The 25851-nt window shown below is 53.0% G+C and overlaps 3 protein-coding genes across 17 annotated transcripts in view; all 3 read left to right on the top strand.

Annotated features, from left to right (window-relative positions):
- The window catches only part of SUN3 (Sad1 and UNC84 domain containing 3), a 33254-nt gene extending 32603 nt beyond the window's left edge, over positions 1–651 (top strand). For all 3 annotated transcript variants that reach the window (XM_045052107.1, XM_006929067.4, XM_006929066.4), the window contains one exon: positions 341–651. In XM_045052107.1, the coding sequence (XP_044908042.1) occupies positions 341–604 (264 nt within the window). In that variant the 3' untranslated portion in view covers positions 605–651. The remainder of the gene's footprint in view (positions 1–340) is intronic.
- Positions 652–10300: 9649 nt separating this feature from the next.
- HUS1 (HUS1 checkpoint clamp component) lies at positions 10301–21814 on the top strand. 2 transcript variants are annotated; one of them, XM_011280267.3, is made up of 8 exons: positions 10301–10470; positions 11515–11642; positions 11727–11903; positions 14028–14135; positions 15881–15955; positions 18473–18572; positions 19528–19647; positions 21641–21814. In XM_011280267.3, exons 1-8 carry the CDS (start codon positions 10419–10421, stop codon positions 21721–21723), a joined length of 843 nt encoding a protein of 280 aa, XP_011278569.1. In that variant the 5' UTR covers positions 10301–10418; the 3' UTR covers positions 21724–21814. The 2 variants fall into 2 exon arrangements, with proteins under 2 accessions (XP_011278569.1, XP_006929127.1); XM_006929065.5 differs by lacking the exon at positions 10301–10470 and adding an exon at positions 11090–11368.
- Positions 21815–21967: 153 nt separating this feature from the next.
- The window catches only part of PKD1L1 (polycystin 1 like 1, transient receptor potential channel interacting), a 133060-nt gene continuing 129176 nt past the window's right edge, over positions 21968–25851 (top strand). For all 12 annotated transcript variants that reach the window (XM_045052098.1, XM_023250145.2, XM_045052099.1 and 9 more), the window contains exon 1: positions 21968–22476. In XM_045052098.1, the coding sequence (XP_044908033.1) occupies positions 22414–22476 (63 nt within the window). In that variant the 5' untranslated portion in view covers positions 21968–22413. The remainder of the gene's footprint in view (positions 22477–25851) is intronic.

The raw sequence follows: 25851 nt of genomic DNA, 5'->3' as shown, positions 1-25851 counted from the left end.
TCTAAGTTGAAAACACTATATGTGTCAGAAACGAATGACCCAGTGGGGTTTCCTATTTGATTGTTTAGCCATGTCTCCTGTTCCCACATGGGGACCCTGTGGGACGGGCAGAGGCATTTGATGTCCAGACCACCACATTATCTCCTTCTCTCTCACCCTTCTTATGAGCCCTGTACTTAAAGGAACTTGTTTTCCCATCCATTAGACTGGTGTCTCATAAAATACTGTTTAGGAAGGAAAGAAAGCGTCCACAAATTCTCCATTAGATCTGCATATCTTGGGATTCTTTGAGATGGTTTTCTTTATAAGGCATTGATTTGTATCTTCTCTTTATTTTCAGCACGAAGTTTCCGAACCTTTATTATGTGTGAAACTTAAAATCCTCAGCAACTGGGGTCACCCGAAGTACACGTGTTTGTATAGGTTCAGGGTCCACGGCATCCCAGAGAGTACCCCTAGAGGAAGCCAGGCAGACGGCCGTGACCACAGGTCCAGAATATGTGACTCGTCTTATTTCCTTAGATTCATCACATCCATAGGCATCAAAATGGGGGTGGGAGGGGAACCTCAAAGTGGTTCATACCTGCCCAGAAAATGTGAATGAGTTTTACTTGTAAAAAATACAAAAATAAATTCAATCTTCTTGTGGTAGTGTAGCTTTTGAGGATGCATCATGTGGAAGCACTGAAAATAAGTATGTATTTGGAAGAAGCTGGTATTAGTCAACAGTCTCCATTATTCATACAAGCATAAGCATATGAGCCACGGGTATGCACCGTCACGGCTATGAAGTATATGTATATTTAAAAGTGATCGGACAGTGACTGCAGGCACTGGGTCAATGCAACCAGGTAAGCAGAAGAAATTAGAGGCAAAAATTAGAGAAAAAGTCTGTCCCTGACTATTTGCAGACGGCTTGATGAATTCCTTGAAATGAAGTGAAGCCAATTAAGGAATACATTACAAACGAGGAAGAAGCTGCAGGAAGTTAGTAGATACAAAATTATATAAATCGACATCAGGGCCCCTGGGTGGCTCAGTCTGTTAAGCGTCCAACTCTTGATCTCGGCTCAGGTCAGGTCATGATCTCGCGGTTGGAGAGTTTGAGGCCCCACATTAGGCTCTGCGCTGACAGTGTGGAGCCTGCTGGGGATTCTCTCTCTCTCTCTGCCCCTCCCCCTCCTCTAAAATTTAAATTAAATAAACAAACAAATATTTACAGATGAAATGATATATTTGGGGTATGTTTTAAAATTATATACAAGGAGGACATGCGTCGGGGGGGTCAATGAAGAAGATTGGCCGTAAACGATCGTTGAAGTTGAGTGCTGGCCTACGAGGGTCCACTCACACTATTCTGCCTACATGTAGCACCTGTATTGGATATTTTCAATTTTAAAAAGTTAAAAAAAAAATTACAAGACATATATACCTAAGAAACCAAAAGAGTTGTGCTTTGAACCAAATTGATTCTGAGGTTCAAATGGAAACATAAACACATTAGGAAGCCAGGAACCCTCTGAAAGAATCAACAGAGGGAAATAACTCTATGATACTGTGATTTATAATAAGAAAGATACATTTGGCCTTTGTCTGCATTTCTGGCTCTGAGCTCCTAAAACGCTGGCAATTTATGAGAGCATCAGGGTGTCTCTTATTAGGCCAATGAGGTGACCTGGGCTGGTGGGGGAGGCACCTAAGGACCGTAAAACACCCTGGTTGCCAGGGGAACCAACCAGGATTTGTGGTTTGGAACCTTCGGCCCCGCCCCCAACCTTCCAGTAAAGGGAGAGGGACTAGAGATGGAACTCCATCATTTGTGGCCAATGATTAAATCACGTGTGCTCACATACTAAAGCTTGTGCAAGAACCCAAAAGGATGGGGTTCGAAGAGCTTCCGGGTTGGTGAGCGCAGAGATTTTGGGGTTAGTTGTGCCCTGGGGAGGTATGGAAGCTCCATGCCCTCCCCACAGTGGTCGCTCTGGGCAACTCTCCCGTCTGGCTGTTTCTGAGTTCTGTCCTTTTATTTATTTTTTTTAAATTTTTTTAACGTTTTATTTATTTTTGAGACAGGGAGAGACAGAGCATGAACAGGGGAGGGTCAGAGAGAGGGAGACACAGAATCTGAAACAGGCTCCAGGCTCTGAGCTGTCAGCACAGAGCCCGACGCGGGGCTCAAACTCACAGACCGTGAGATCATGACCTGAGCCGAAGTCGGCTGCTTAACCGACTGAGCCACCCAGGCACCCCAGTTCTGTCCTTTTATAATAGACTGGTGATCCAGTAAGTAAAGTGTTTCTCACTCCTCTGACCCACTCCAGCAAGTTAACTGAACCCAAGAAGAGGGGGGCATGAGCCAGGAGCACAGGTGACACCCGGGCATCTGTAGCAGGGGTGGGGGGAGAGGCAGCCTTGTGGGACCCAGCCCTCAGCCTGCGGTTCGGACGCCGTCTCCAGGCAGACAGTGTCAGACTTGAGTTGAACTGTAGGACACTCCCCTGGTGTTGGAGAATTGCTTGGTGTGGAAGAAGAAAACCCCACACACTGGGATTGGCATTCCGGAATCGTTTAGGAGAGAGAGACAGAGATGCTAAATAATGGTGTGGTACCAGAACATTGACAGACCCGTGGAACAGACAAGAAAGTCTTTCCAGTATGTCAGAAATGGATCCCTATCTGTGTGGGAACAGTGTATGTGATGCAGGCGGCATCTCAAAAGGGGATGGAAGAAACACGACTGCTGGGGCGGCCGGGTGGCTCAGTAGGTTAAGTGTCCAACTCTTGGTTTCAGCTCAGGCTGTGATCTCACGGTCCATGGGATCGAGCCCCGCATCCAGCTCTGCACTGACAGTGTGGAGACTGCTTGGGATTCTCCCTCTTCTCTCTCTCTGCTCCTCCCCCTCTCGCTCTACCTCTCAAGAGAAAAAAGAAAAACAAGACTGGGCTTGGGGCAATTATCTGCTCATTAGGAAAATAAAGTTGCAATCATATCACTCACTTTACAACATGAGGAACTCCAACGCAGTAAAAGATTAACAGGTGTAATTAAACCATAAAAATAAAACAAGAAACCCTGTGGTAATTCCTGCATGGCACTGGCTAGAGGAAGACCTTTCCAAGTATGATTCAAGCTTCAGAAGCCACAAAAGAAAAAAACACAAATTCCACTACATCCCAAACAACAACAACAAAAAACCTCTGCATGGCCAACAAAACCTTAAACAAAATAGGAAAAAAAGACTTGCCATTGATATCAGAAGGACTTACTTTCCCATATGTCAAGAGTCTCAAGAAGGCAACAATAATATCAATAGGTACAGAAATACAGCCCAAAAGTATGAACTGAGGGCTCACAGAAACACATAAAAAAGTATTCAAATGTATTTGTTTTAAGAAAAATGGAAAAAGTGACACGGAACCTTGTTTCAGCAGTGAAATTAGAACAATTCAAAAGTTCAATCACACTTTAACGGAAAGGCTTTGGAAAAACAGGCTCCCACACATTGCTGGTGAAAACGTGAACAGGCACAACCATGACGCAGGGAACGTGGCGATATCTAGCGACATTACAGATGCGTATACCCTCTGACTCAACAAGATGTCATGTGCAAAAAAAAAAATACATGTATATACATGTTTGTACCTAGAAAGTTATTCATCAGCAGTGTTTAGCAGGAGGATTCCCACGTGGGTGGGAGCAAAATGTCCCACTGCATAATATCTTGTTTTCAGATCATGGGAAAACATTACCTACTTAGACATCAAACCTTTTTTATGACATGATCTTTTGCTTTCTTACATAATGGTTGTAAAGGAAAAACTCATTTCTGCCGTGTTTCTCCTCTACTCTCACACGACGACCTGACCACTTTCTGACGCTGGATGTGGGCTTTTGTTCCCCCAACACCAAGCAAGTCTGTGACACCAGCTGGGCATCCTGTGGTTCAGCTCCGTTCAGACACTAACCAGAGCCGGCGCAGATACCCCAGGTTAAGGGCTCAGTCCCACCAGACTCTCTTCACCTGCGATGCCAAGTGGCAGGTCCCCAGGTTCCCCACAATATCTGTCCAACTTGGCTACGAATTGGAGGTTCTCATGACCACCTGTCCCGCCTTGGATTCAGTTATTTGCCAGAACACAGAACTGGGGGAAATACGTATATTTACCAGTTTATTATATAATAAAGGACAAGGATGAACAGCCAGACAAAGATACATAGGGTGAGGTCTGCAAGGGTCCCACATACGCAGGCTTCTGTCCCTGTGGAGTTGGGGTGTGCCACCCTCCCGGCACATGGATGTGTCCACCAATGCAGAAGCTCTCTGAACCCCGTACTGTTGGGATTTTTTTTTAATTTTTTTTTAAGTTTACTTATTTATTTTGGGAAAGACAGAGGCAGTGTGAGCAGCAGAGGGGCAGAGAGAGAGAGAGAGAGAATCCCAAGCAGGCTCCGCACTGTTAGTGCAGAGCCCGACACAGGGCTCGAATTCACAAAAACCGTGAGATCGTGACCTGAGCCAAAATTGAGAGTCAGACACCTAGCAGACTGAGCCACCCAAGCGCCCCCTGTTGGGACTCTCAGGAGGCTTCATCACTTCGGCGTGATCAATCATTAACTCCATGCCCAGCCCCCCTCCCCAGTCTGGGGAATAGGGGTGGGACTGAAAGTTCCAAGCTTAGGATCACGGTTTGGTCTTCTGGTGAGCAGCCCCTACATGGGGTGCACCAAGAGTCCCCTCAAAGGCGCTCTTATCACCCAGGAAATTCCCAGGGACTGACAAGCTCTGAGTCGGGAAATGGGGACAAAGATCACATGTTAGAGCAGTAAGATGCTGCTAGTGTTCTTGTCACTTAGGAAATGACAAGTGTCTTCTGAGCTGTGTGCCGGGAGCCCCGGGGCGGACATATGTCCTGTCTTATCATTTCCCCGTGGCCCAGGGGGAAAGGTGGATATTAAATAAGTAAAGGGAGAATGAGAAACAGAAACAGAAGGAAGAACATTTTTAAAAGGACAAAATGAGGAAATGGGAAGTCGGGACGCTTTTGGCACAAGAGACCTGGGACAGGGGTCCCCAATGTGACCTGGCTCAGTGCTGGCTGGGCACATGGGGGAAGCCCGTGGCCCATCTGAAAGCCACGGCCCCACGAGGATACAAGGAGAGAAGACAGATGCCGGAGAGCTGGCCTGTGCCTTCCTGAGCGCGAGGACTCAGACGGGTTGCGCTGGTGGCGGGATGTCAGCACCCATGTCGGCACAGGAAAGGGAAGCTTCAGCGCAGTCCTATCTGGTCCCTCTCTTGAGCGCAGGGTCCGCGAACTGAGCCTCAGGGCCACAGGATGCTCCCACCTGCTCCCAGCTGTCACCGTTTCTGCCAAACCAACGCACCTAAGGTAACCAGCCCGTTAGCCAAACAGCCTACGCTGTAACCGAAGCTCACATCCCCAATTCTCTGTAGTCCCCCATCTTTAAAATGGGGGTCATAGGGGCGCCCAGGTTACTCATTTAAGCATCTAACTCTTGGTTTCCGCTCAGGTCATGATCTCGCGGTTCGTGGGTTCGAGCCCCACATCAGGCTTCTGCACTAACAGCACAGATTCTCTTGGGATTCTCCCTCTCCCTCTCCCTCTGCCCCTCCCCTGCCCTCCCTCTCTCAAAAATAAATAAATAAACATCTAAAAAAATAAAATGGCAGTAATAGCACTTGCCATATGGGTGTTTGTTATCAAAGTGATATTATCAGGAGAAGGTGATGTAGAAGCGATGGTCATCTAACTCACCCTGCTGACAGATACTATTTCAATGGCACCTTGTATGTGGGACACAGTAGCCAACAGATGCCCATGTCCCTTGTCCTCGGTGCTGGGTGTCCCCTTCCTCAGAACCCCAACCCTGAGCACCATGCCTCATAGCTCTCCTGGGCTCCACAAATGTTAATTTAAAAAATATTTATGAAATGTACGGGGCTCCTGGGTGGCTCAGTCGGTTGAGCGAATGACTTCGGCTCAGATCATGATCTCATGGTTCATGGGTTCGAGCCCCGCATCAGACTCTGTGCTGACAGCTCAGAGCCTGGAGCCTGCTTCAGATTCTGTGTGTCTCTCTCTCTCTGCCCCTCCCCTGCTCATGCTCAGTCTCTCTCTCTCTGTCAAAAATGATAAACATTAAGAAAAGATTTATGCAATTTATTGAAGTATTTTTCCTTCCACGTCTAAAAGATGAAGTCGCTGAAAAGCTATTTAAGCAAAACTATCCCGTAAACAGTACAGTTGTCAGAAGGCGTGCTCTCACACCACCTCTACAGTATGCACACCCTCATTTTACAGTTTTTTCACATAAAAGAAAAAAAGAGAGAAATATCGCCTGTCAGATGCGATGCAGAAGCACTGAGCTGTGACAGTCTCTTTCCCCTTGCGTAGGATTTCCAGCACTGCCTGGTGACAGGGGGACCACAGATGGGCCTCCCCGAAGGGACTGGAGGTGAGCAGTCACCTGCCCCCCATGGGGCGTGTGCAGCTTCCAGGACAGACAGGCAGTAAACGCTTTTATTTGCCACACTGTAGCTGTATTTTCATTTTAGGACTAAATTAGGGCATTTCCTTGCACAATACACAAACATAATAGGGGCGCCTGGGTGGCGCAGTCGGTTAAGCGTCCGACTTCAGCCAGGTCACGATCTCGCGGTCCGTGAGTTCGAGCCCCGCGTCGGGCTCTGGGCTGATAGCTCAGAGCCTGGAGCCTGTTTCCGATTCTGTGTCTCCCTCTCTCTCTGCTCCTCCCCCGTTCATGCTCTGTCTCTCTCTGTCCCAAAAAATAAATAAACGTTGAAAAAAAAATTAAAAAAAAAAAAAAAACATAACAAACAGCACCAGCACTGTTCCCTAGATCCTCCTGGGACTGATTTACCAACCGCTGAGGTGTGGCCGGTTTTTAAATCAGAAGGCCGTTTACTGGCTGGACTGACAGCAAAGGGAGAGTGCTCGGTGCTAGAAAACTCAAGAGCACACAGGTTTCTAGAGATCACTGCTGATCTTGAGCCTCACCCCACACTCATTTGGAAAAAACTTGGGGTAGCAGTGTCTGTATATTTAATGATCAGAACTGGAATTATTGGTTTACTGAATCTATTTAGTTTAAGAAAACTGTGAGGCTTCATACAGAAGATTCCTTTTCCCATTCAAGTAAACAGCATTCCAGCTTAATTTTATAATTGCTGGGGCAAAATTCCCTCTATTATTTGGGCCTTTGTCTATGCAGAATGTAAAATCACAGAAGTCTTCCTGGTGAGTTTAAAAAAATCTGTTTTATTTTTTATGGCATAAAATTAAGTCATTTAAAGTAAAGAGCAGGGGCTTCTGGCTGGCTCCATTGGTGGAACGGGGTGACTCTTGATCTTGGGGTTGTGAGTTTGAGCCCTGTGTTGGGTGTACAGATAATTTAAAAATAAAATTTAAAAAATAATAAAGATCAATATTGCATGAAACATTGTTTACAAAGATACATTCTTTTTTGAAACATTTTTTTAATATTTATTTTTGAGAGAGAGAGAGAGAGAGAGAGAGAGACAGAGCAGGGGAGAGGGAGACACAGAATCTGAAGCAGGCTCCAGGCTCTGAGCTGTCAGCACAGAGCCCGACACGCAGCTCGAACTCACGGACCGTGAGATCATGACCTGAGCTGATGTCAGATGCTTAACCGACTGAGCCACCCAGGAGCCCCCCAAAATAATACGTTCTTAACATGGGTAATATAGTATTTGGAAAACCAGGCTGGATACAGTTGAAAGTATATTTCCTATTTTGTTTGTTTTTTTTAATTCTCTGCCATCATTTCTATCATGTACATTATAAGAATTTAACTGGGGGGGGGGGGTTCCTGGATGGCTCAGTCGGTTAAGCGTCCAAGTTTGGCTCAGGTCATGATCTCACCGCTTGTGTGTTCGGGCTCTGTGCTGACAGCTCGGAGCCTGGAGCCTGCTTTGAATTTTGTGTCCCTTCCTTGCTCTGCCCTTCCCTTACTCATGCTGTTCTCTCTCTCTCTCTCTCTCTCTCTTAAGAATAAATAAACATTAAAAAAATTTTTTTAAAGAATTTTAACTAGGATCTGGTAAAATTCATCTTGAGACAAACTTGCAGGATTATTGCTTAAGGTCAGTGTTGACATACCCCGTCTTTACCATATGAGAATGAAGGGAAAGCCCAAGCCTGGGGAGTGGAGCCAGGAGCTAGAAGGGGGAAGGGGCCCCTCCACACCATTACAGGAAGGAGTGTCAGTTATAGCACCCCCCCCACCAAGAGCCCACAGCAAGACATCAGTTACAGGCTCCAACAGGGAAAGGTCTAGATCCCAACTCCTACAAGAAATGTACCGCCCTTGCAAATCTTCCTGGAGAAAACTTACAGCCCAGAAGCCCTGCTTTTCTCTAATAGTCCGTCTTTGAAAACAAACTCTCCCAATTTCCTCCTTTTTCTCCACAAAAGAGCATTCTTCTCCTTTCTGCTATTCCTGTGAATAAACCCATTTTTTGGTTGTTGTTGGTAAAAAAAAAAAAAAAAAAAAAAAAAAAAAAAACCCTCACTTCTAAGGATTCACAACCGGTGCTACTGATGAGATTATGAAGTGGGATTCGTGAGCCAACGGCTAAGCAATAATTCTTGAGACATTTTTGATGCAAAAAGGTGACTTTATTACAGCATGGACGCAGGACCCACGGGCAGAAAGAGCTGCGCTGGGGCTGTGAGGGGAGGCGGATTACAGACTTTTAAGTTAGTGGAGGGAGGAGGGTAAGACTTAAAGTCAGTCTCTGAGGAATCGGAAGCAAGGCTTCCAGGACCTCGAGGGGCTGGTGCCGTGAAGATAAGGTTACTTCCGGTCTTTAATGAGACAAAAACATTAAGGCACTGGGGGCGCCCTGCTTTCCTCCAGGAAGGTGACCCTCCGCACGCATCAGGTGTCTGGGAAGGTGACCCTCTGCATGTGTCACGTGTCCGGCAGTGGGCGGTGAGCCGTGAGGCTTCACTGAAGCTGCATTTCTCTTGCCTGTGTTTCCCTCCTCACTGCCATCTGAGCCAGGAGGGGGGTTATAAACTGCCCTACTCCAGAGAGGTATAAATTTAAGTGATAATATTATTTCATGTTGAAAGGTAGTCTTTTATAAATAAACTAAGGGCTTTCTTTTTAATGTTTTAAATTATTTAAGGTTTATTTTGAGGGAGAGACAGAAAGCACAAGCAGGGGAGGGGCAGAGACAGGGAGAGGATCTTTTTAATGTTTTAAAACAATTGGAAATAGGTGTCACAAAATTCTTTCAAAATGTGAATCCTCAGAAACAGTTCCCATTCTTGAGGATTGAGGACTCCAGAGTCACGAAAAGACCACCCTGGGGCTTGAGCCTAGACCAGCCCATCCAGGGACTGACAAAAGATCCCACCTCTCCATGGGGGTGACCAGAACCAGATCCGGGTACACCCCTTCCCCCCCCCCCCCCCGCCCCCACCTGCAGTCGTGGCCCTGGACCCCGCCTCCTCGGGACGTTGACCCCTGCCTTACTGCCCTCCCCACCTACCCCTCCCTCCCCCGCCTTCCCCTAGGGTGTAACCCTGAGTGAGACTGGGAGCCGCCTCTCTGGCCGACCTGACTCGATTCCTCCTCCCTGGTGTGACCTCATCTGACATCCGGGACCCCGCCTCCGCCGGGGGCGTGACCCCGACAGAGACCCCAGGACCTGTCTCTCAAGGAGACCTGACCCGGACCCCGCCTCCCCGGGGGTGTGATCCCGAGAGTGACGCAAGAACCGGCCTCCCTCGGGGACAGGACCCTGGATCTCCGCCTCCCCCGCGGACCTGATTCGGACCCCGCCTCCCCAGGGTATGTGACCTGAAGTGAGACCCGAGACCCAGCTCTCCCAGACACTGACCCCAAACCCTGCCTAACCCGGGGATGTGACTCGGAGTGACACCGGGACCTGTCTCTCCCAGAGACCTGACCCAGACCCCGCCTCTCCCAGGGTGCGAGCCAGAGTGTGACCCCTAACTCTCCTCTCCCTCAGACCTGACCCCAAACCCTGCCTATCCTGGGGGTGTGACTCCGACCCCGCCTCCCAGGGGGACAGGATCCTGGATCCTGTAGCCTCTCCCGTAGACTTGACCCGGACCCCGCCTCCCCGGGGATGTGACCCCGAGTGACACCCGGGACCTCCCTCTCCCGCAGACTTGACCCAGACTCCGCCTCCCACGTGGGTGCGACCCCGAGCGTGACGCGAGACCCCGCCTCCCAGGGCACGTCACCCGGGATCCCCGCCTCCCCCGGGGCGGGCCGGGCGGCGGAACCAATGAGCGCGCGGCGGCGTTTCCGGCGGGACGCTTAGGAGGAGACTCGAGTCCGCGGCGGACGGACGCCCCGCGCTGGCCCGCGTCCCGCCATGAAGTTTCGGGCCAAGATCGTGGACACGGCGTGTCTGAACCACTTCACACGTGAGCGGGGTCGGGCCTGCCGCGGGGCGTAGGGAAGAGCGCGGGCCGGAAGGAGGCAGTGCGCGCGCCGGGGGGCGAATGGGGAAGGGGCGCGGGCCGCGGGACGACCGGGTGGGGGTGGTGCGGGGCTGTAACGGAGGCCGTGGGCCCGTGGGAGGGGCGGCGGCGCGGGGGTGGGGGGATAGGGGTGCGCGAGCGGGGATGGTGGGCGGGAGGCCGCGGGAGGGGGTACGGGAGAGGGGGAGCGGGGATGGGGGCGGGGACCACGGAAGGGGTGGTGGCGCGGGGGTGGGGGGACAGAGGTAGGGTGACGCGGGTGGAGGGCGTGGGCCCGCGCGGGAGGGGTGGAGGTACGGAGACAGGGATGTGGGCCACGGGAGGATGGGGGGACAGAGGTGGGGGGAAAGGGATGGGGGTCGAGGGGCGCGGGGATGGGGGGCGTGGGGATGGGAGGCCGCGGGAAGGGGGGGGGACGAGGATGTGGGCTCGCGGGAGGATTAAGGGATGGGGATTAGGGGGCTTGGGGCCAAAGGGGCAGGACACCCCTCTCCCTCTCCCCCTCCCCCTTCCCCCGCAGGATGGGGCCATGGGAGTGGATGGGGCTTCTCTTGGGGAAGGATTGGGTGAACGGACCTGGGTGGGGACAGGCAGGCATGAGAGCAGGTGCCAAGGATTGTTTATGGAACTTGATTTCCATCCCGGAGTTTTTTATCTTAAACCTGCTGCTGTCCCGGATGGACAGTGTATCCAGCACAGACATCCCTTCTGGTCGGGCTGCACTGGCCCTTGGCCCTGCGCTGCAGGCCTGGGGGGCCCCACTGCAGGCTGAACGAGTGAATGCCTCACTGGGCTCCAGTTAACCTCCCTGCAGCCTTCCTTCTTCATTCCATCACTCCTGGTATGAGGGTTATTGGGGGCCAGTGTGACCGACCGTGTTAAAGCCCCTTTCAGTGGGTTATTTTTCCACCAGCAGTTGCACCATGTTCAGGGGGTTGTCTAAGCTCAGTTGTCCTGGTAATTCCTTGCTTTAACCCCCTTCTGCAGGCGTCAGCAACATGATCGCCAAGCTCGCCAAAACCTGTACTCTCCGCATCAGCCCGGATAAGCTGAACTTCATCCTCTCCGACAAAGTGGCCAACGGAGGCGTGAGCATGTGGTGTGAGCTGGAACAGGTGAGCAGAAGGTTCTGGAAGCCTGTGGACCACACCCAAAGGCCACTGCAAAGGGACAGAGGACCCCTCTTTTCCTGCCCTTAGGAGAACTTCTTCAGTGAATTTCAGATGGAAGGTGTCTCCGCTGAAAACAACGAGATTTATTTAGAGCTGACGTCGGAAAATTTATCTCGAGCTTTGAAAACTGCCCAGAATGCCAGAGCCTTGAAGATCAAGCTGACTAATAAACACTTCCCCTGCCTCACGGTCTCCATAGAGCTGGTGAGTAGGAGGGAGCGCTCCAGGACTTCCCAGCAGGGCTAGAAGTGGCTACAAGTCCAGGCTTTCTAATAGCATGTGGAAAACTAGTTGGTTTTATTTTTATTTTTTTAAAGTTTATTATTTTTATTTCATGTTTATTTATTTTTGAGAAAGACAGAGCGTGAGTGGAGGAGGGGCAGAGAGAGAGGGAGACACAGAATCCAAAGCAGGCTCCAGGCTCTGAGCTGTCAGCACAGAGCCCCTATACAGGGCTCGAACTCATGAACTGTGAGATCATGACCTGAGCCGAAGTCAAGACATCCAACCGACTGAGCCACCCAGGCGCCCCATTTATTTATTTTGAGAGAGACTGAGCGAGGGTCAGAGAGTGGTGGGGCGGGGGGAAGAGTGAAAGAACCCCAAGAATTTCATGACCTGAGCTGAAACCAGGAGTTGGATGCTTAACCGGCTGAGCCACCCAGGTGCCCCTAGTTGGTTTTATTAAAAGCAAAGATGTGCCCACAAATACTTGTTTTCTATTGGAGTCAGATTCCCTCGTGTATAAATAGTGCTGCAATCACACAGTACTCAGCTGGGACGCTGCCTCTGCCCGTGTGGGAACACTTCTGCCTCTGCTCCAGTCTGCGTGTCCCTGCATCTCTGTTCCTCTTAGAGGTGTGGTCCCTTCATCTAGAAATCATGGTTTTTATACATTTTCCCCTTTGAAGGGTTTTCCCTACCTCATCTGTAACCCCTTTAGGTGATCTCTTGGTCTCCCAGAATTGCTGTGTGTTCAGTGCTGCTCCCAGAAGAATCTGACACCTGCTGTCCTCAGGACGTGCCCCCCTTCCCCCAGACTCACAGCTCACAGTACGACATTCTCACATCTTAATCTGTTGTTCAAAGCCATGTGTGCATGGGCCCACCTATGCCATCTTGGAGCCACATCGCCTACTCCCACTGTCTAAGTAGTTCCCCGGAGTGTCCCATTCTAGTCCAGCTCCCAGGCTTTGGGGACCCTGGGGCTCCTGCTTGGAATGTCCCCTTCTCGCTCTCTGAAACCCCCTCTCCTGTTAGTGCCAGTCCAGCGCCACTCCTCCCATCGGCAGCTTCCCCCCCCCTCCGTGCTGTGTGTGTTGTGCCCCACTCTGGTGTGAGCGCTGTGCGCAGTTTGAAGTTCTTCCTGATAACGGATTCCTCACCTGTTCACTATGTGAGAGCCGATCAGAGTATTCCCCGCCTTAGGACAAGCTTGTGTGATTCCTCACTTGTTTAAGGAGAAACAGGATAGCGACGTGTGATGCTTTCTGTCTAAAAGCGCAGGCTAGGGGTGCTGGGGTGGCTCAGTAGGTTAAGCATCCGAGTCTTGATTTTGGCTCAGGTCCTGATCTCATGGTTCATGAGTTGAAGCCCCACCTCGGGCTCTGCACTGACAGCGTGGGGCCTGCTTGGGATTCTCTCTCCCTCTGTCTCTGCCCCTTGCCCGCTCACACTCTCTCTCCTTCTCTCTCAAAATAAATGAATAAATATTGTAAATAATTAAAAATAAATAAATAAAAGGGCAGGATACGTCAATCTGTTGTTTCACGGAAGCCCCTGGACACGGATAAACATGGTTCTGTCCAGCAGTGTAGACACTGCTGCATGCTGAGCTCACAAAGAACAGTCTCGGTTCCTTCAGCAGACGGTTTGGCTTCTGCCTCACGGCTTCACATGTAGTGAGGGACAGGGTTCCCCTCGTCCCCATCTTCCCACCATGTTGTAGCACGATCTGAAATGTTGCCTCTCGGAGAGGCCTTTCTTGCCCTCTGTCTGGGAACCTCCCCAAACATTCATCTGGTCACTGCTTCATTTTCCTCCAGGCTGTGACCAGTGTGTCACATGCAGCTCAGACGAGGTCGTGTTTGTTTTCTTGCTTCCTGACCCATCTGTGTCCCTGGAACATGGGGACCATGACTTACTCCTCACACTCCCGACTTCAACAGGGCTCAGCAGGACAGGCACCACGCCGGAAGTACTTGTTTTACGGACTCGGATGAAAGAGTCGAGAACATTCCACGTAGATGTGGGGTCGGCTTCTACTTACTCTTCAGTTACTCTGGTTTTTCTACATTGACGTTATGAAAACATGTTCTCTCTTGGCAGTTATCAGTGTCGAATAGTAGCCGCGTTGTGACACATGACATCCCCATTAGGGTCATTCCTAGAAAATTGTGGAAGGATCTGCAAGAGCCTACAGTCCCAGACGCCGACGTGAGTGATGCCCGTCCTCTGCTTGTAAACTAAATGGTGTGGTTTGAAGTCCCTGATTTTAGTTACGGTCTCGCCATACGTTTCATTTGAAGATTGTATGTACCTGGGAGGAAACGAGAGTCATTTTTATTTTTTTTTTTTATTTCAAATTTTTTTTTTTCAACGTTTTTTATTTATTTTTGGGACAGAGAGAGAGCATGAACGGGGGAGGGGCAGAGAGAGAGGGAGACACAGAATCGGAAACAGGCTCCAGGCTCCGAGCCATCAGCCCAGAGCCCGACGCGGGGCTCGAACTCGCGGACCGCGAGATCGTGACCTGGCTGAAGTCGGACGCTTAACCGACTGCGCCACCCAGGCGCCCCACGAGAGTCATTTTTAATTTTTTTTTTCAACGTTTATTTATGTTTGGGACAGAGAGAGACAGAGCATGAACGGGGGAGGGGCAGAGAGAGAGGGAGACACAGAATCGGAAACAGGCTCCAGGCTCTGAGCCATCAGCCCAGAGCCTGACGTGGGGCTCGAACTCACGGACCGCGAGATCGTGACCTGGCTGAAGTCGGACGCTTAACCGACTGCGCCACCCAGGCGCCCCGAGAGTCATTTTTAAAGGATTCTCCAGGGAAAAAATTGGAATGTTTGCCTTCTGTTGTTTATATAAAACACCTTTAGACCATGCTGCTCATGGTAGAAACGCCACACGCTTCACACGCAGGACAGAGAATGTCCTGCTCAGTCGTAGCGCTTCCATAAGACTAACCTAGAGTAGTCCTTGGGGGCAAGGTCACTTCTGTCCGTGTCCCAGAACTCGAGTTTTCCTCGTCCCATAAGGACTGGTGTCCAGGGTTCGTGTAAAAGCGAGGAGGCGGGGCTGTTCCGGGCGTGCTGCCAGGAGTCCCAGAGCCCCTGACAGTGAGTGTGGTGCCAGAGGGTCCCTTACATTTTGCTTACAATCAGAGCAAGAAGGAATTGTGAAAATATACCGCGTAGGCTATTTACTGGACTCTGGGAGGCCATCCACACTGACCGGGAGGAAGACCGCGCTGTCTCAAGCAATGTCGGGGGCCGGGTCTGAGGGTCTGAGCGCTGGGGCCCGACCCACCCGCAGCGTCTGTGAGGTGGCAGGTGGCCCTGCGGGCTGTGCTGAGTCCTGTCCCCTGGGTGTGCGCAGGTGCACTTCAGCGGGAGGGCCGCCCCCCTGGAACCGGGAGGACACCATGGGGACGTGGGCGCCTGGGCGCGTACCGGTGCACGTCAGCGGGAGGGCCACCCCGTTGGAACCAGGTGGACGCCACGGGGACAAGGGCGCCAAGGTGTCCCGGAGGCAGGCGGGGGTCAGTAAGGTTGTAGGGTTGTTTTCTTTTCCTAGTTTTTTTTTTTTTTTTTAAATTTTAATTTTTTAACGTTTATTTATTTTTGAGACAGAGAGAGACCGAGCACAAACAGGGGAGGGTCAGAGAGAGAGGGAGACACAGAATCCGAAGCAGGCTCCAGGCTCTGAGCTGTCGGCACAGAGCCCAACACGGGGCTCGAACCCACGAATCCCGAGATCATGACCTGAGCCGAAGTCAGACACTCAACCGACTGAGCCCACCAGGCGCCCCTCTTTTCCTAGTTTTAAAGGAGCTCTGTTCCCACAACTTGGAAACAGGATTTCAGAGCTTCTAAGCAACTGCATGTTTCCGACATAGGTGGTGAGCACCATCTGTCCTTGGCTGCGTTAATGGTTTTTCTCCTCCATTCTGCAGGTTAGCATCTATTTGCCAGTCTTGAAGACCATGAAGAGCATCGTGGAAAAAATGAAGAACATCAGCAATCACCTTGTAAGTGGTCACTTGTTTAGCGAAGAGCTTTCCCAGCATCTTGGAGGTGTCAGGCTCCGGCTGAGTGTCCTGGGAGGAAGCCTCGCCTGGCAGAGGTGTGGGTGCATCCTCGCTCACCTGGTGGCATCCCAGGGTGCAGGTCCCCCTGCCGAGGCGGGCTCGAGGACCCGGCCTGTGGTGGAGAGCCTGCAGTCTCAGATGCCCTGAGAAGCTGTTCTAGTGCTTTTCAGCCCCCGTCGTAGTGGGAGCCTTTGTGTTTGCCCTGACCCCTCGTAGTCGTGTTTATAGTGCGTCAGGGATGCTTTCAGCAGATTCTTGTGCCCCGGACAGAGCGTCACGTTTCCTTTGCTGATGTGTGTTTCTTTAACAAATCATTGGTATCAGCACAGCCGAGCGTCCCGTCCATGTACCACGTGTCTCGGCGAGCGCAGGTCCGAGCTGTCCCAGAACGCCGGTGTCCTGTGACGGCTTTCACGTCGAGCCAGTCGTCAGGCTGGGGGCCTCCTCTGCGGCGAGTCCGGGCACCTGCAGAGAGGCTCAGGGAGGCCCACAGGGAAAACCAGGGCAATTAATCCAAGGATCTGGTTGTTTGTTCTTTCGGTCCCGTGGAAATGAGTCAGCAAAGTCGCTGAGACAGACCAAGTCATCGGAGGTGTTTTTCTCTTCTCTGGAATGTTTAAAAACAAAAAGTTTGTGGTGCGGCCACTGCAGTCTGGAATACTCGGTGGAAAGTCAGGGTGGCCAAGTGCATAGTGAGCATGACTAGATGACCAGAATTCTGCATCTGAAGGTCGTGGCAAGAGAATGAGGGAAGAGAGGGCACTAGCACTCTCGCATCTCCGTCCCTGAGGTGCTAGGAGGCCCTTGCTGAGACTCACAGCCTTGTCCCCACCTCCTTCAGTGGGGGATGTGGCCGTCGGGCAGTGTGCGTGGGACCCATGTAGGAGCAGGGAAGGCATGTGCAGGGGCCAGGAGTCCCCGCCGTCTGCAGGTGCCACCTCAGACTCCAGCCCCTGAGGGCTTGTCAGCCCACCTGAGCTTCCGGTTCAGGATGGGAGGTGTGTGTGTGCTGGGGTCTGACACGGTCCTGCCTGTGCCCATGGTGGGAGCTATGTCCTGCTGTGTGTCACCTGTTAGCTTACAAGCCACTCAGAGCTATGTACATCAGCTTAGTGGTGACAGCAGGTGGAACAGTGTAGTGACCTGGTGGCAAAAGGGAGTCCTTGGGGCCACACAGACCTGGGCCCCCTCCTGGCCAAACTACCCAACCTATGGGCCCTGTCCTGGGTGTCACCCAAAGTGGGCAGGATTGCGCACCTTCACGGGGGCTTTGCGACTTTCCACAGATGGAGAGGTAGGTACCTTATGTTCAGTGCTCAGTACATTGAGTCAGCGCTGCAGAGTGGTAGGTAATTACCATTGAGAAGATCACTGGAAGAAGCAAGATCCCATCCAGACCCTTAAGAGACAGAGGATGTTGGTGAGGGCAGCATTCTGGTGAGTTCCAGAGTAGACATAAGCGGCCGGGGGTCAGAGACCCGTCGTTTGTCAGTTCCCTCCCTGGGTAGTGGCAGAACGGTGGCCGTGCACCAGACACTGGCTGTGCTCAGGGGACGTAGAGCTAATCGTGTGATGACTCAGATTTCTGGATTCGGAAGAAAGTGGAAGAGAGCGTTAAAGGCTGAAGTGAATCCGGAACCACCGCGAGCTGCTTTCCTGAATTAAGTCTATATAAACCACTGTTTTTCAAAAGCAGCGAGAGTTTACAGATTGTTGTGTGTTGTTTTTTTTTTTTTTTTAATTTTTTTTTTCAACTTTTTTTTTTTATTTATTTTTGGGACAGAGAGAGACAGAGCATGAACGGGGGAGGGGCAGAGAGAGAGGGAGACACAGAATTGGAAACAGGCTCCAGGCTCTGAGCCATCAGCCCAGAGCCCGACGCGGGGCTCGAACTCCCGGACCGCGAGATCGTGACCTGGCTGAAGTCGGACGCTTAACCGACTGCGCCACCCAGGCGCCCCTAGAGCGTGGGTTTTCATTGTAGCCGTGGGAGCGGACCAGACGCTTTCTCGCTCCAGAACTCCGGGTTCTCAGTCCTGTTGTGGCCACAGCTTGTCACAGCACGCTGCCGCCCCCCTGCGTGCCGTAGCCACCCTCCCCGCATCACCTCTTCCTCTTTCTCCTTCTCTCCTGTAAGCCCCACACCCCTGTTTGCTCACCTTGAACATTTGCTCCTGGGGTTTCTTCTCAGCACAGGCTCTTCCTGTGGCCTCCCCCGCCCCTTGCCCCATGTGACCTGCCAGGCCCCCCCCACCCCCCAACACGGCTTCCGGGCCTCCACTCAGGGGCCCCCTCTGGGCATTTCTGAGCTCCCTGTGTCGCTGGTGCTGGGTGGGTCTTGGTGCCGTTGTGGGGTGGCCTTGTCACCTGGTTTCGTGGAAGCTGATGTCTTCTTTCCTCCTTTACCCCTTTTGTTTTGCTTTGCTTTTTTAAGACTGTAAAATACTCAATTTGCAGATCATTGAAGCAAACCTAAACGGAGAATTGAACTTGAAAATAGAAACGGAGCTAGTGTGCGTTACAACCCACTTTAAGGATCTCGGGAACCCTCCGTCAGGTGAGTTTTCTGGCGGGTTGTGTTTTGCCTTTAATACGTTGTTTCAGGTGCACAGTTGCTGAGATCTCTGCCTGGAAAACGGGTGGAATTCGGCTGCCCGAGTTTCACGCTCGGGGAGAGAATAGACAGCCGAGGCCAGAGCAGGGAAGGTCGGCCTCCTGGGCCTGAGGGCGGTGCCTGCCCTGTGGTCCCCAGGAGCCCTGGCAGCTCTTCAGTGCCCGTCTGCCCGCTTCTCACCTGGGGCGGCATCACAAGGTGGAGAAGGTCTCCTCCCTCCTGTGTACGTCCCAAGTGTTTATGAAATCAGATTAACAGATGCCTTCCTCACCTGACAGATTTTTCCTCCCTACACGGCGACAGAGACCGTGGGACCAGTTCAGTAGCAGGGGACAATGGGGTCACTGACCGTGTGATCTGTGCCGGCAGGGCTCGAGGCCTGGATGACACACTCGGCGGGTGGTGCCGCCGGCGCGAGGCAGGGTCCCGGGGACGTCCGCCGGTCGCGTGAAACCGGCTCAGCTCTGCGCAGCCTCCCTCCCGAACACAGGACAGGCCACCACTTTTACACTCCGGATCTATCACCACAAGTTGGCTTGTCTGGTGTTTGGTGTTTGCCGGAGTTGCAAGGACCTTTTCTCTCGTTTCATTCCACTTTAGAACAGGCAGTCTCGTATTAGCGCCTGACAGTCCTGCTCCTCCGTGTATGTCAGGGGACTGACATATGCGTTTTCTTCCACTGCAGTGGGGACAGCAGGTCAGATTTCATGTCACTGTAAGTGAAGATTCTCTGGAAATCTGCCATGTAGCTTAAAGAGAAGGACTTGATAAATGCTCGCTTAGCGTCTGGCAGCGTCTCCAGGCTCCAAGAGCCGGCAGTCACGTGGATCATCGATCTAAACAGGCAGCTTGCCGCCTCCAGGCTCCCCCGACCCCTGAGCTGTGCGTGTCGTTTCAGCCTCTGAAGACGTGTCTCAGGATAGAAACCCGGAGCAGATGGCTGAGGTGCGCATCGATATCCGGAGGCTCCTGCAGTTCCTCGCCGGACAGCAAGTGAACCCGACAAAGGCCGTGTGCAGTGAGTGCACGTTCGGGTCGCCTTCAGGGTGGGGGGGGGGGGGCGGGTCTCACATCTGCGCACTCTCCTAAGTGCAGAACAGCTCAGTCACGTGGGCCTGTTTCCCAGGGCAGTTTTCCCGGATTCAGCAGCACCTGGAGATTCTGATCCGGGGTCCTGCAGCCACGCTGGCTCGGCTGCCTCTCCCGGCCACCACGCGTGGGTCTGTGCCTAAGGAGAAGCTTCCGGAGGATGGCTGTTGATCGTCCAGGCTGCTCTGTTAGAATCTGGCCCGACAGCCATAGCCCCTGACCCCACTGGACTTAGACTTAAGGTCCCCTCGTATGCCTTTAATTTCCCCTCTTTGTCTAAACCTGAGCGGTTCCTCCTCGACTCCCGTTTCTCCCGTTTCTCCTCGACTGCTGACTTTTCCTGCCAGCCCTGTGACCGTGGTGGGTCCTGTCTGTCTTCCTCGGCCATACACCTGCCTCTCGGCTCTCGCCATTCATTGGCCACACGTGAGGGAGGGCTTACTCGCCCTGAACTTTTCGAGGCTCTTTCTGTCTCCCTGTCACTCTGACCACAGCAAGTGGAAGGGAGCTACACCTTTTGTGGAAGAACCGTCAGGCTGCATGCGCAGCACCAGTGGGCAGAGCCGGGGATGGCCGCCAGATCGCCTGCACCCAGGACAAGGAATAGAAGATGCTAGGTGGCTGTGCCAAGGAATGCCAGCCTTCCAAGAGAGACAGGAAGCGAAGCAGATCACGGGTGGGCAGTTAGCGCATCAGGAAGGCACTGGAACGGGTGATGGGGTGTGAGGGGTTGTGTGGAGGACAGAGGGCCGGGGTGAGGGAGGGAGCTGGCACAGTTGGGCCTTAGGGCGGATGCTGGTGTCCACCTGCACCGAATGCTGAGAACCCTTGGCCTGGCCTGGTGCACGTTCATGACGCTGAGGGTGGTGGCTGTGTCTCAGCGCAGGGTCCTCACAGACTCCAGACAGCTCTCCCACCTGCTGCCAGGCTCCTGACCGCTGCCGGGTGGCGCGACCACGGTCCTGGCTAGCGGTCCAGGTGGTACCCGGGTCACGCAGCCCGACCCCATGCAGCGCGGCGGCATTGGCCCTGCTCACGCCCTTGCCCTCGCCCTCATGGCCCGCCCAGGACAGAGAGCTTGTCTGTTCTAGGCGAGGCAGCCGTCTGAGCTGCCTGTGCCTTGGGGAAGGTGACTTGGAGTCCCCAGAAGTGGCAGATTGTGACAAAGCAAAATTGGATTGCTCCTACCCTTTCCTTAGTCCCTCAGCCCTGCGTCTGTGCCTGTAGTTTCCGCCTCCGTGGTGGCGTCCCCCAGGTCCGCTTCTCCACTGTCCCGCCTCCAGGGCATGCTGGCTGCCCTTTGCCCTCAGTCTCCAGCCGCCATGGCTCCTGGAGGGTGTTCCTGCTGGCGCCGTGCCCCTTCCCGGCCTCCATCCCCTGGGACTGCTCCCTCCTTGGCTTGACACTTGCGGCCAGCCCACCCTGACAGACTTCGTCCAGCCCCAGCCCTGCTTGCCTCTGAGGCCTGCCCTTGGCTCCCCGGCGCAGTCCTGCCCCCGCCCCCTCAGTGGCTGTCGGCCTGGCCACTGCCCTCACTCCCGCACTCACTGCTGTGGAATCGAGCAGAGCGATGAGCTCCACCCTCTGGGCTTGTGCACCTGCCATCGCGCAGCGCGGCGCCTGACCCGGGCCCCTCCTGCGCTCCGGCCTGCGCTGCAGCCTGTCCCCCGTGGTCCGCGGGCTGCCGCGCGCGGCCTTCTCACCTCACTTAGCTTGCTCGTGGGTGGCAGACACGTTTTCCTAGAAGGACACTGATTTGGCAAATGAGGGCCTCTCATCAGAGTCCTAGGCCTCGTCTCCCTGGCTGTGGGCGGTCACGTCGCGGGGAGTGGAGCCCAGCGAGGCCAGGCTCCAGGAGAGGGGCCCCCGTGTGCAAGCGCCAGCTGCGGCCATTGTGGTGACAGGTCTTCTTCTCTCCCCAGACATCGTGAGCAACAAGATCGTCCATTTTGATTTGCTCCACGAGGACGTCTCCCTGCAGTACTTCATCCCGGCCTTCTCGTAGGCTGTGTCCGGCCCCTCTCTTCCCTCGGTTCCGTGCTGGCGGGAACTGGAGCTTGCGGAGCACAGTTGGATAAACACACTACTTCGTGTTGCTTCTTTTTCTCATGTCTGTTTTGTTAAGACGCGGCAAAGAAAAGGAAGAGTTTCTTTATGCAGGCTTCAGGTAGCCGAGGCTTCTAGGAGCTGCCCGACGACCCTGGCTCTGCTCCCCTGAGCCGGATGACGGACGAGGGCGGCCCTCCCGCTGCCTTGGTTGCACAGAGTGTCACGGGGTCTGTGGGGGGCTGTCTGGCTGCAGTGTGTGGAGCCTTAGCTGCCGGTCCTCCCAGGTTCCCGGGGCCATTGTCCATCCTGGGTCACAATCCTCTCCGTTCTCTCTCCCCCTGACGTTTGGATCTCATGTCCCCCGTGGTCCGCGGGCTGCCGTGCTTGGCCTTCTGATGTTCTGGAAAGCACAGCCGTGTGTGTAGGGGAGGGACAGAGACCTCCGGTAGCCTGTGTTCAGGGCCAAGACCACGTCTCATCCCCCGGGGCCCGCCCCGTCACGTCCCACCATGGCGGCCTTTCCTCTGCCCCGTGGATGGGGACGTCGTGAACAGTGTCTTAACTCACGTGACAAAGCCGAGAAGTAAGGCAGTTGCTCTGAGGAAGAGGAACAAGTGGGAAATCCGCAACGTGGAAAGTTTCCTTCATGGCCTCTTCTGAGTACTCGGTGCCAGCTAGATATTTGAGTGCCTTTTCCGCTGCTTGTCAGGTGAGTTCAGATGGGGCGGAATGTTTGTTCATGTCACCCTAAGTGAGCACATCTCTCTTCGGCTTGTAGCAAAGTTAATTCTAGCTGCAGCGTCAAACTTAGAAATCGTGATGTTCAATGGGGCAGTGCCTGAAAATAGTTTACAAAAGCGGTTTGGCTCTGTTTTGTTTTTTTCTGTTCGTTTTGTTTTGGTTACAGAAAATGTATTAGTCACCAACCTGGAAAATTGTTTACTTCTGATTATTTAAACGATTTTTAACATATAACGAAGATAGAATGCTGTTTGTGAGTGTAAGTTAGCAGTAAAGTAGCACATCCTTCATCTGTCCGACACAGCAGGGCCCGTTCTCTGCTCCAGCGCGTAGCCCGCGTTTGGCATTCTGTTGTCCGGTGTCAGGTGACGTGGGCACAGCTGCTCAGACACCTGAGATTTTGCCGAGTGGGTTTTGTGACCTGCCCGGGGCCACACGGCTGGTGGCAGGGACGGGAGTGGCACCCAGGCCCTGGTGTCTGATAGAAAGCCCTCTCCTCCAGGCTCCGCCGTGCAGCTGGAATGATGAGTCCCACCTTTCAGAGTCCGTGTTCACCAGTCATTTCCTAAGTCTGGGACAGTGTCATCGTCTTAAATCTGCTGTAGGAAAGCACGTTTATGTGCAGTTTTTAAATGTCCTAAACCACATGTAATTTCACTCTGGTTTGTACAGTGTTTGTTTAAGTAATGCCGGATTTTGATGGTTTTATGGATGGCCCGAGTCTGTGTGGATTGGCCACGCAGCCTTCCCTGGGGGTCAGGATGGCGGGGTCTGTTTCTGATTCTCTGGAGGACTTGCAGCTTGGTGTTCCCCAGGGCCCGGCCTCAGGACCGGCCCCTCAGAGCCTTGAATGAGGATGGCTGTTCCTCCACCGCCGGGGAAGCTGGTGGAAACCATAGACTTAGGGGAGCCCAGGGTGCTGCTTTATTGGGCAGTATACCAGGGTGAAAATCTGGTAGGTTGGGAATAGCGGTTTAGTCCGCTTAGAAACAAGCACGTAATTTGAAAGGTTAACTTCTTTCGGGACTGGCACCTGGGAGTGCTGAGGTGTCTCAGTCGTGTCCCGCACCCTGGAGATACCCCCTGCATGGCTGTTCTGTGCTCAGGCCCCCTCCTTCATGCCCCCGTCCCCTGTGCTGGCTCAGAGGTGTGCAGGAATACCCGACCTGGCAGCTCATGACTAACGTCCTTGCGGGTCCCTCCGGGCCTGGCACAGGACCCAGTCCAGCGACCCTGGAACATGACCTCCACATTTTCCTGGGCCAGAACCATGGCTGTGCCCAGACAGGGAAGGTGTTGAATGGCATTCAGGTTGTCATGGGTGTGGCCAGATGGGCGGGGCTTCACTTTGAAGAGATTCAGTTGTGTCCTTTTGTGTGGATTCCAGTGGGGGGTCCACGAGGAATCCTGAGCCCCTGGGGTGTCCTTGAGCCAGCAGGTAGGAGCCCTCTGTGGGGGACAAGGAGATACCTTAGCCGGCAGACAGTGCCTGCTGGGGTCGGGTTGGATATTTATTACGTGTGGAGCCTTCAAGGAGCCTTCAAAACAGCCATGTGCCCTTTCATCCACTACTTGTGCTTATAGGAATTGACACACGGATTATAATCAGAGGTATTCTAATATTCTTGTACTGAAACAACATGAAATATCCTAAATATGAGTTTATGGGGGATTTGTCGAATCATCTGTGGTTCGACAGTATTTCCTACTCTAACAGCAACGTTGCAGAAGGAGCGCCCTGGCCGGCATGGTGTTTATGGTGCACAGTTCGTCACGGAAAGAAGCCCAGACACTCGTGTGTACCGTGTGACTCTGGTTCTGAGGACACGAGTGTCTATAGGGGAGAGAAGGACTGGAAAACCTACACCAGCACCTACACCTGATCATTGCTGAATGTTTTACTTCGATCTTTGTAAACCAGGGTATTTTCTAGAACTCTTATGATGAGTTTTGTAACAAAAAAAAAATTATGTTTTAAAAGACTGAGCAATAATATTTGTTACTTGAATGCAGTCCATAATCACCTGGCAACTAGAGTTTCCAGAACATCGGACTTTAGATTCTGCATTTCCACACGCATCCTTTCCTAAGCAGAAAGCTGAAGTCTCACTAGTCATGTTGCAGGAAGGTCACAGCACTGCGTCCGCGTCCACAAGGTGCTGTGCGTGGCAGCGTGATTGCCGCGTCTGTGGTGAGGGGTGCGGACAGTTGCCAGCATCCAGGCTGGTGGGGCTTCCCAGGTCTGTGATGAGCGGAGACCCCTGGGAGCATGGGGCAGGGGGCCGCCTCCCTGAGCCCCACTGACCGTGCCCTGCATGGGGAGAGCCCCGTTCTCCCCGGGGAGATTTGGGGAGATGCTGACCCCAGTCCCAGGCAAGGCCTCTAGAGCTGAAGTGCAGCCATCAGGTGAAAACCTCACACGAGACTGGTCCTGGGGGGTCTGCTGCTGGTCAGCAGTTACCGCACACTGTGACCACAGCTCCTGGCAGAGGGTGACCAGCCCAGCGGAACACCATGGTGGGGAAACCCCAAGTCTGGTTTCCTGGGCGGGGTCCTCCCCTGCTGGCAGCGGCCACTGGGGCTGAGCCTCGCTTCCTGCTCTGTCCTCCCCTCTGCTCCTCCTCTTACTGGGGGCACGCTGCTCACCTTCCGCGCAGGGGCTCCGCCAGAGCCCGGGGCCTGCAGTCTTGTCACATCGGAGGGTAACACCCAGTGTGATTTTGGGGTGCTGGCTGGCTCCTCTGTTCCTAGTCACACAGGGGACCTCCCTTCCTGTTGGACACGTCTGGGATGACCTGGAGTGGGTGGGTGTGTGCAGGGGCTTCGGGGCCCCACCTGCCTGAGGATTCCCGCCCCGGACTTGCATGGCCACAAACGAGTTTCCCACACTGATTTGCTCTCTGCTTTTTGATGTCTCAGTTATCTGTACACGGTAGCTGTGTTTGGTGAGGATGTAGGGGGCCACTACTCCAGATAAAGGGACAGAGGAGTGGACGGGGCTGACACCAGTGACCGTACCCTGCTCACACATAACATGTATTTTGGACCCTAATAAATTCCCCCACCCTACGTGTTGCGCTTTTTAAATTGCTGCCTTGGAACAAGATACGTGCTAAAGTGGTTGTGTTAATTTACCGTTCATAACGTATTTTTTAAGAGAAAAATCAAAGTGATCCCTAAATCTTTAGTGCTGAATAATGACTTCTGTGACTTCTGTGTCCTGTCCGTGGAATTGTTCTGTGCGACTTTGCAGACGGAGAGGGAAAGAGGGGTGGAGGGGAGAGGGAGGGAGGGGGAAGGAGAGGGGAGGGAGGGAGAGAAGGAAGGAGTGGGAGAGCAGCGG

This window comes from Felis catus, chromosome A2 (genome assembly GCF_018350175.1).
Source record: "Felis catus isolate Fca126 chromosome A2, F.catus_Fca126_mat1.0, whole genome shotgun sequence".
Taxonomy (NCBI): Eukaryota; Metazoa; Chordata; class Mammalia; order Carnivora; family Felidae; genus Felis; species Felis catus.
This window is presented reverse-complemented; position numbering and strand designations above follow the sequence as displayed.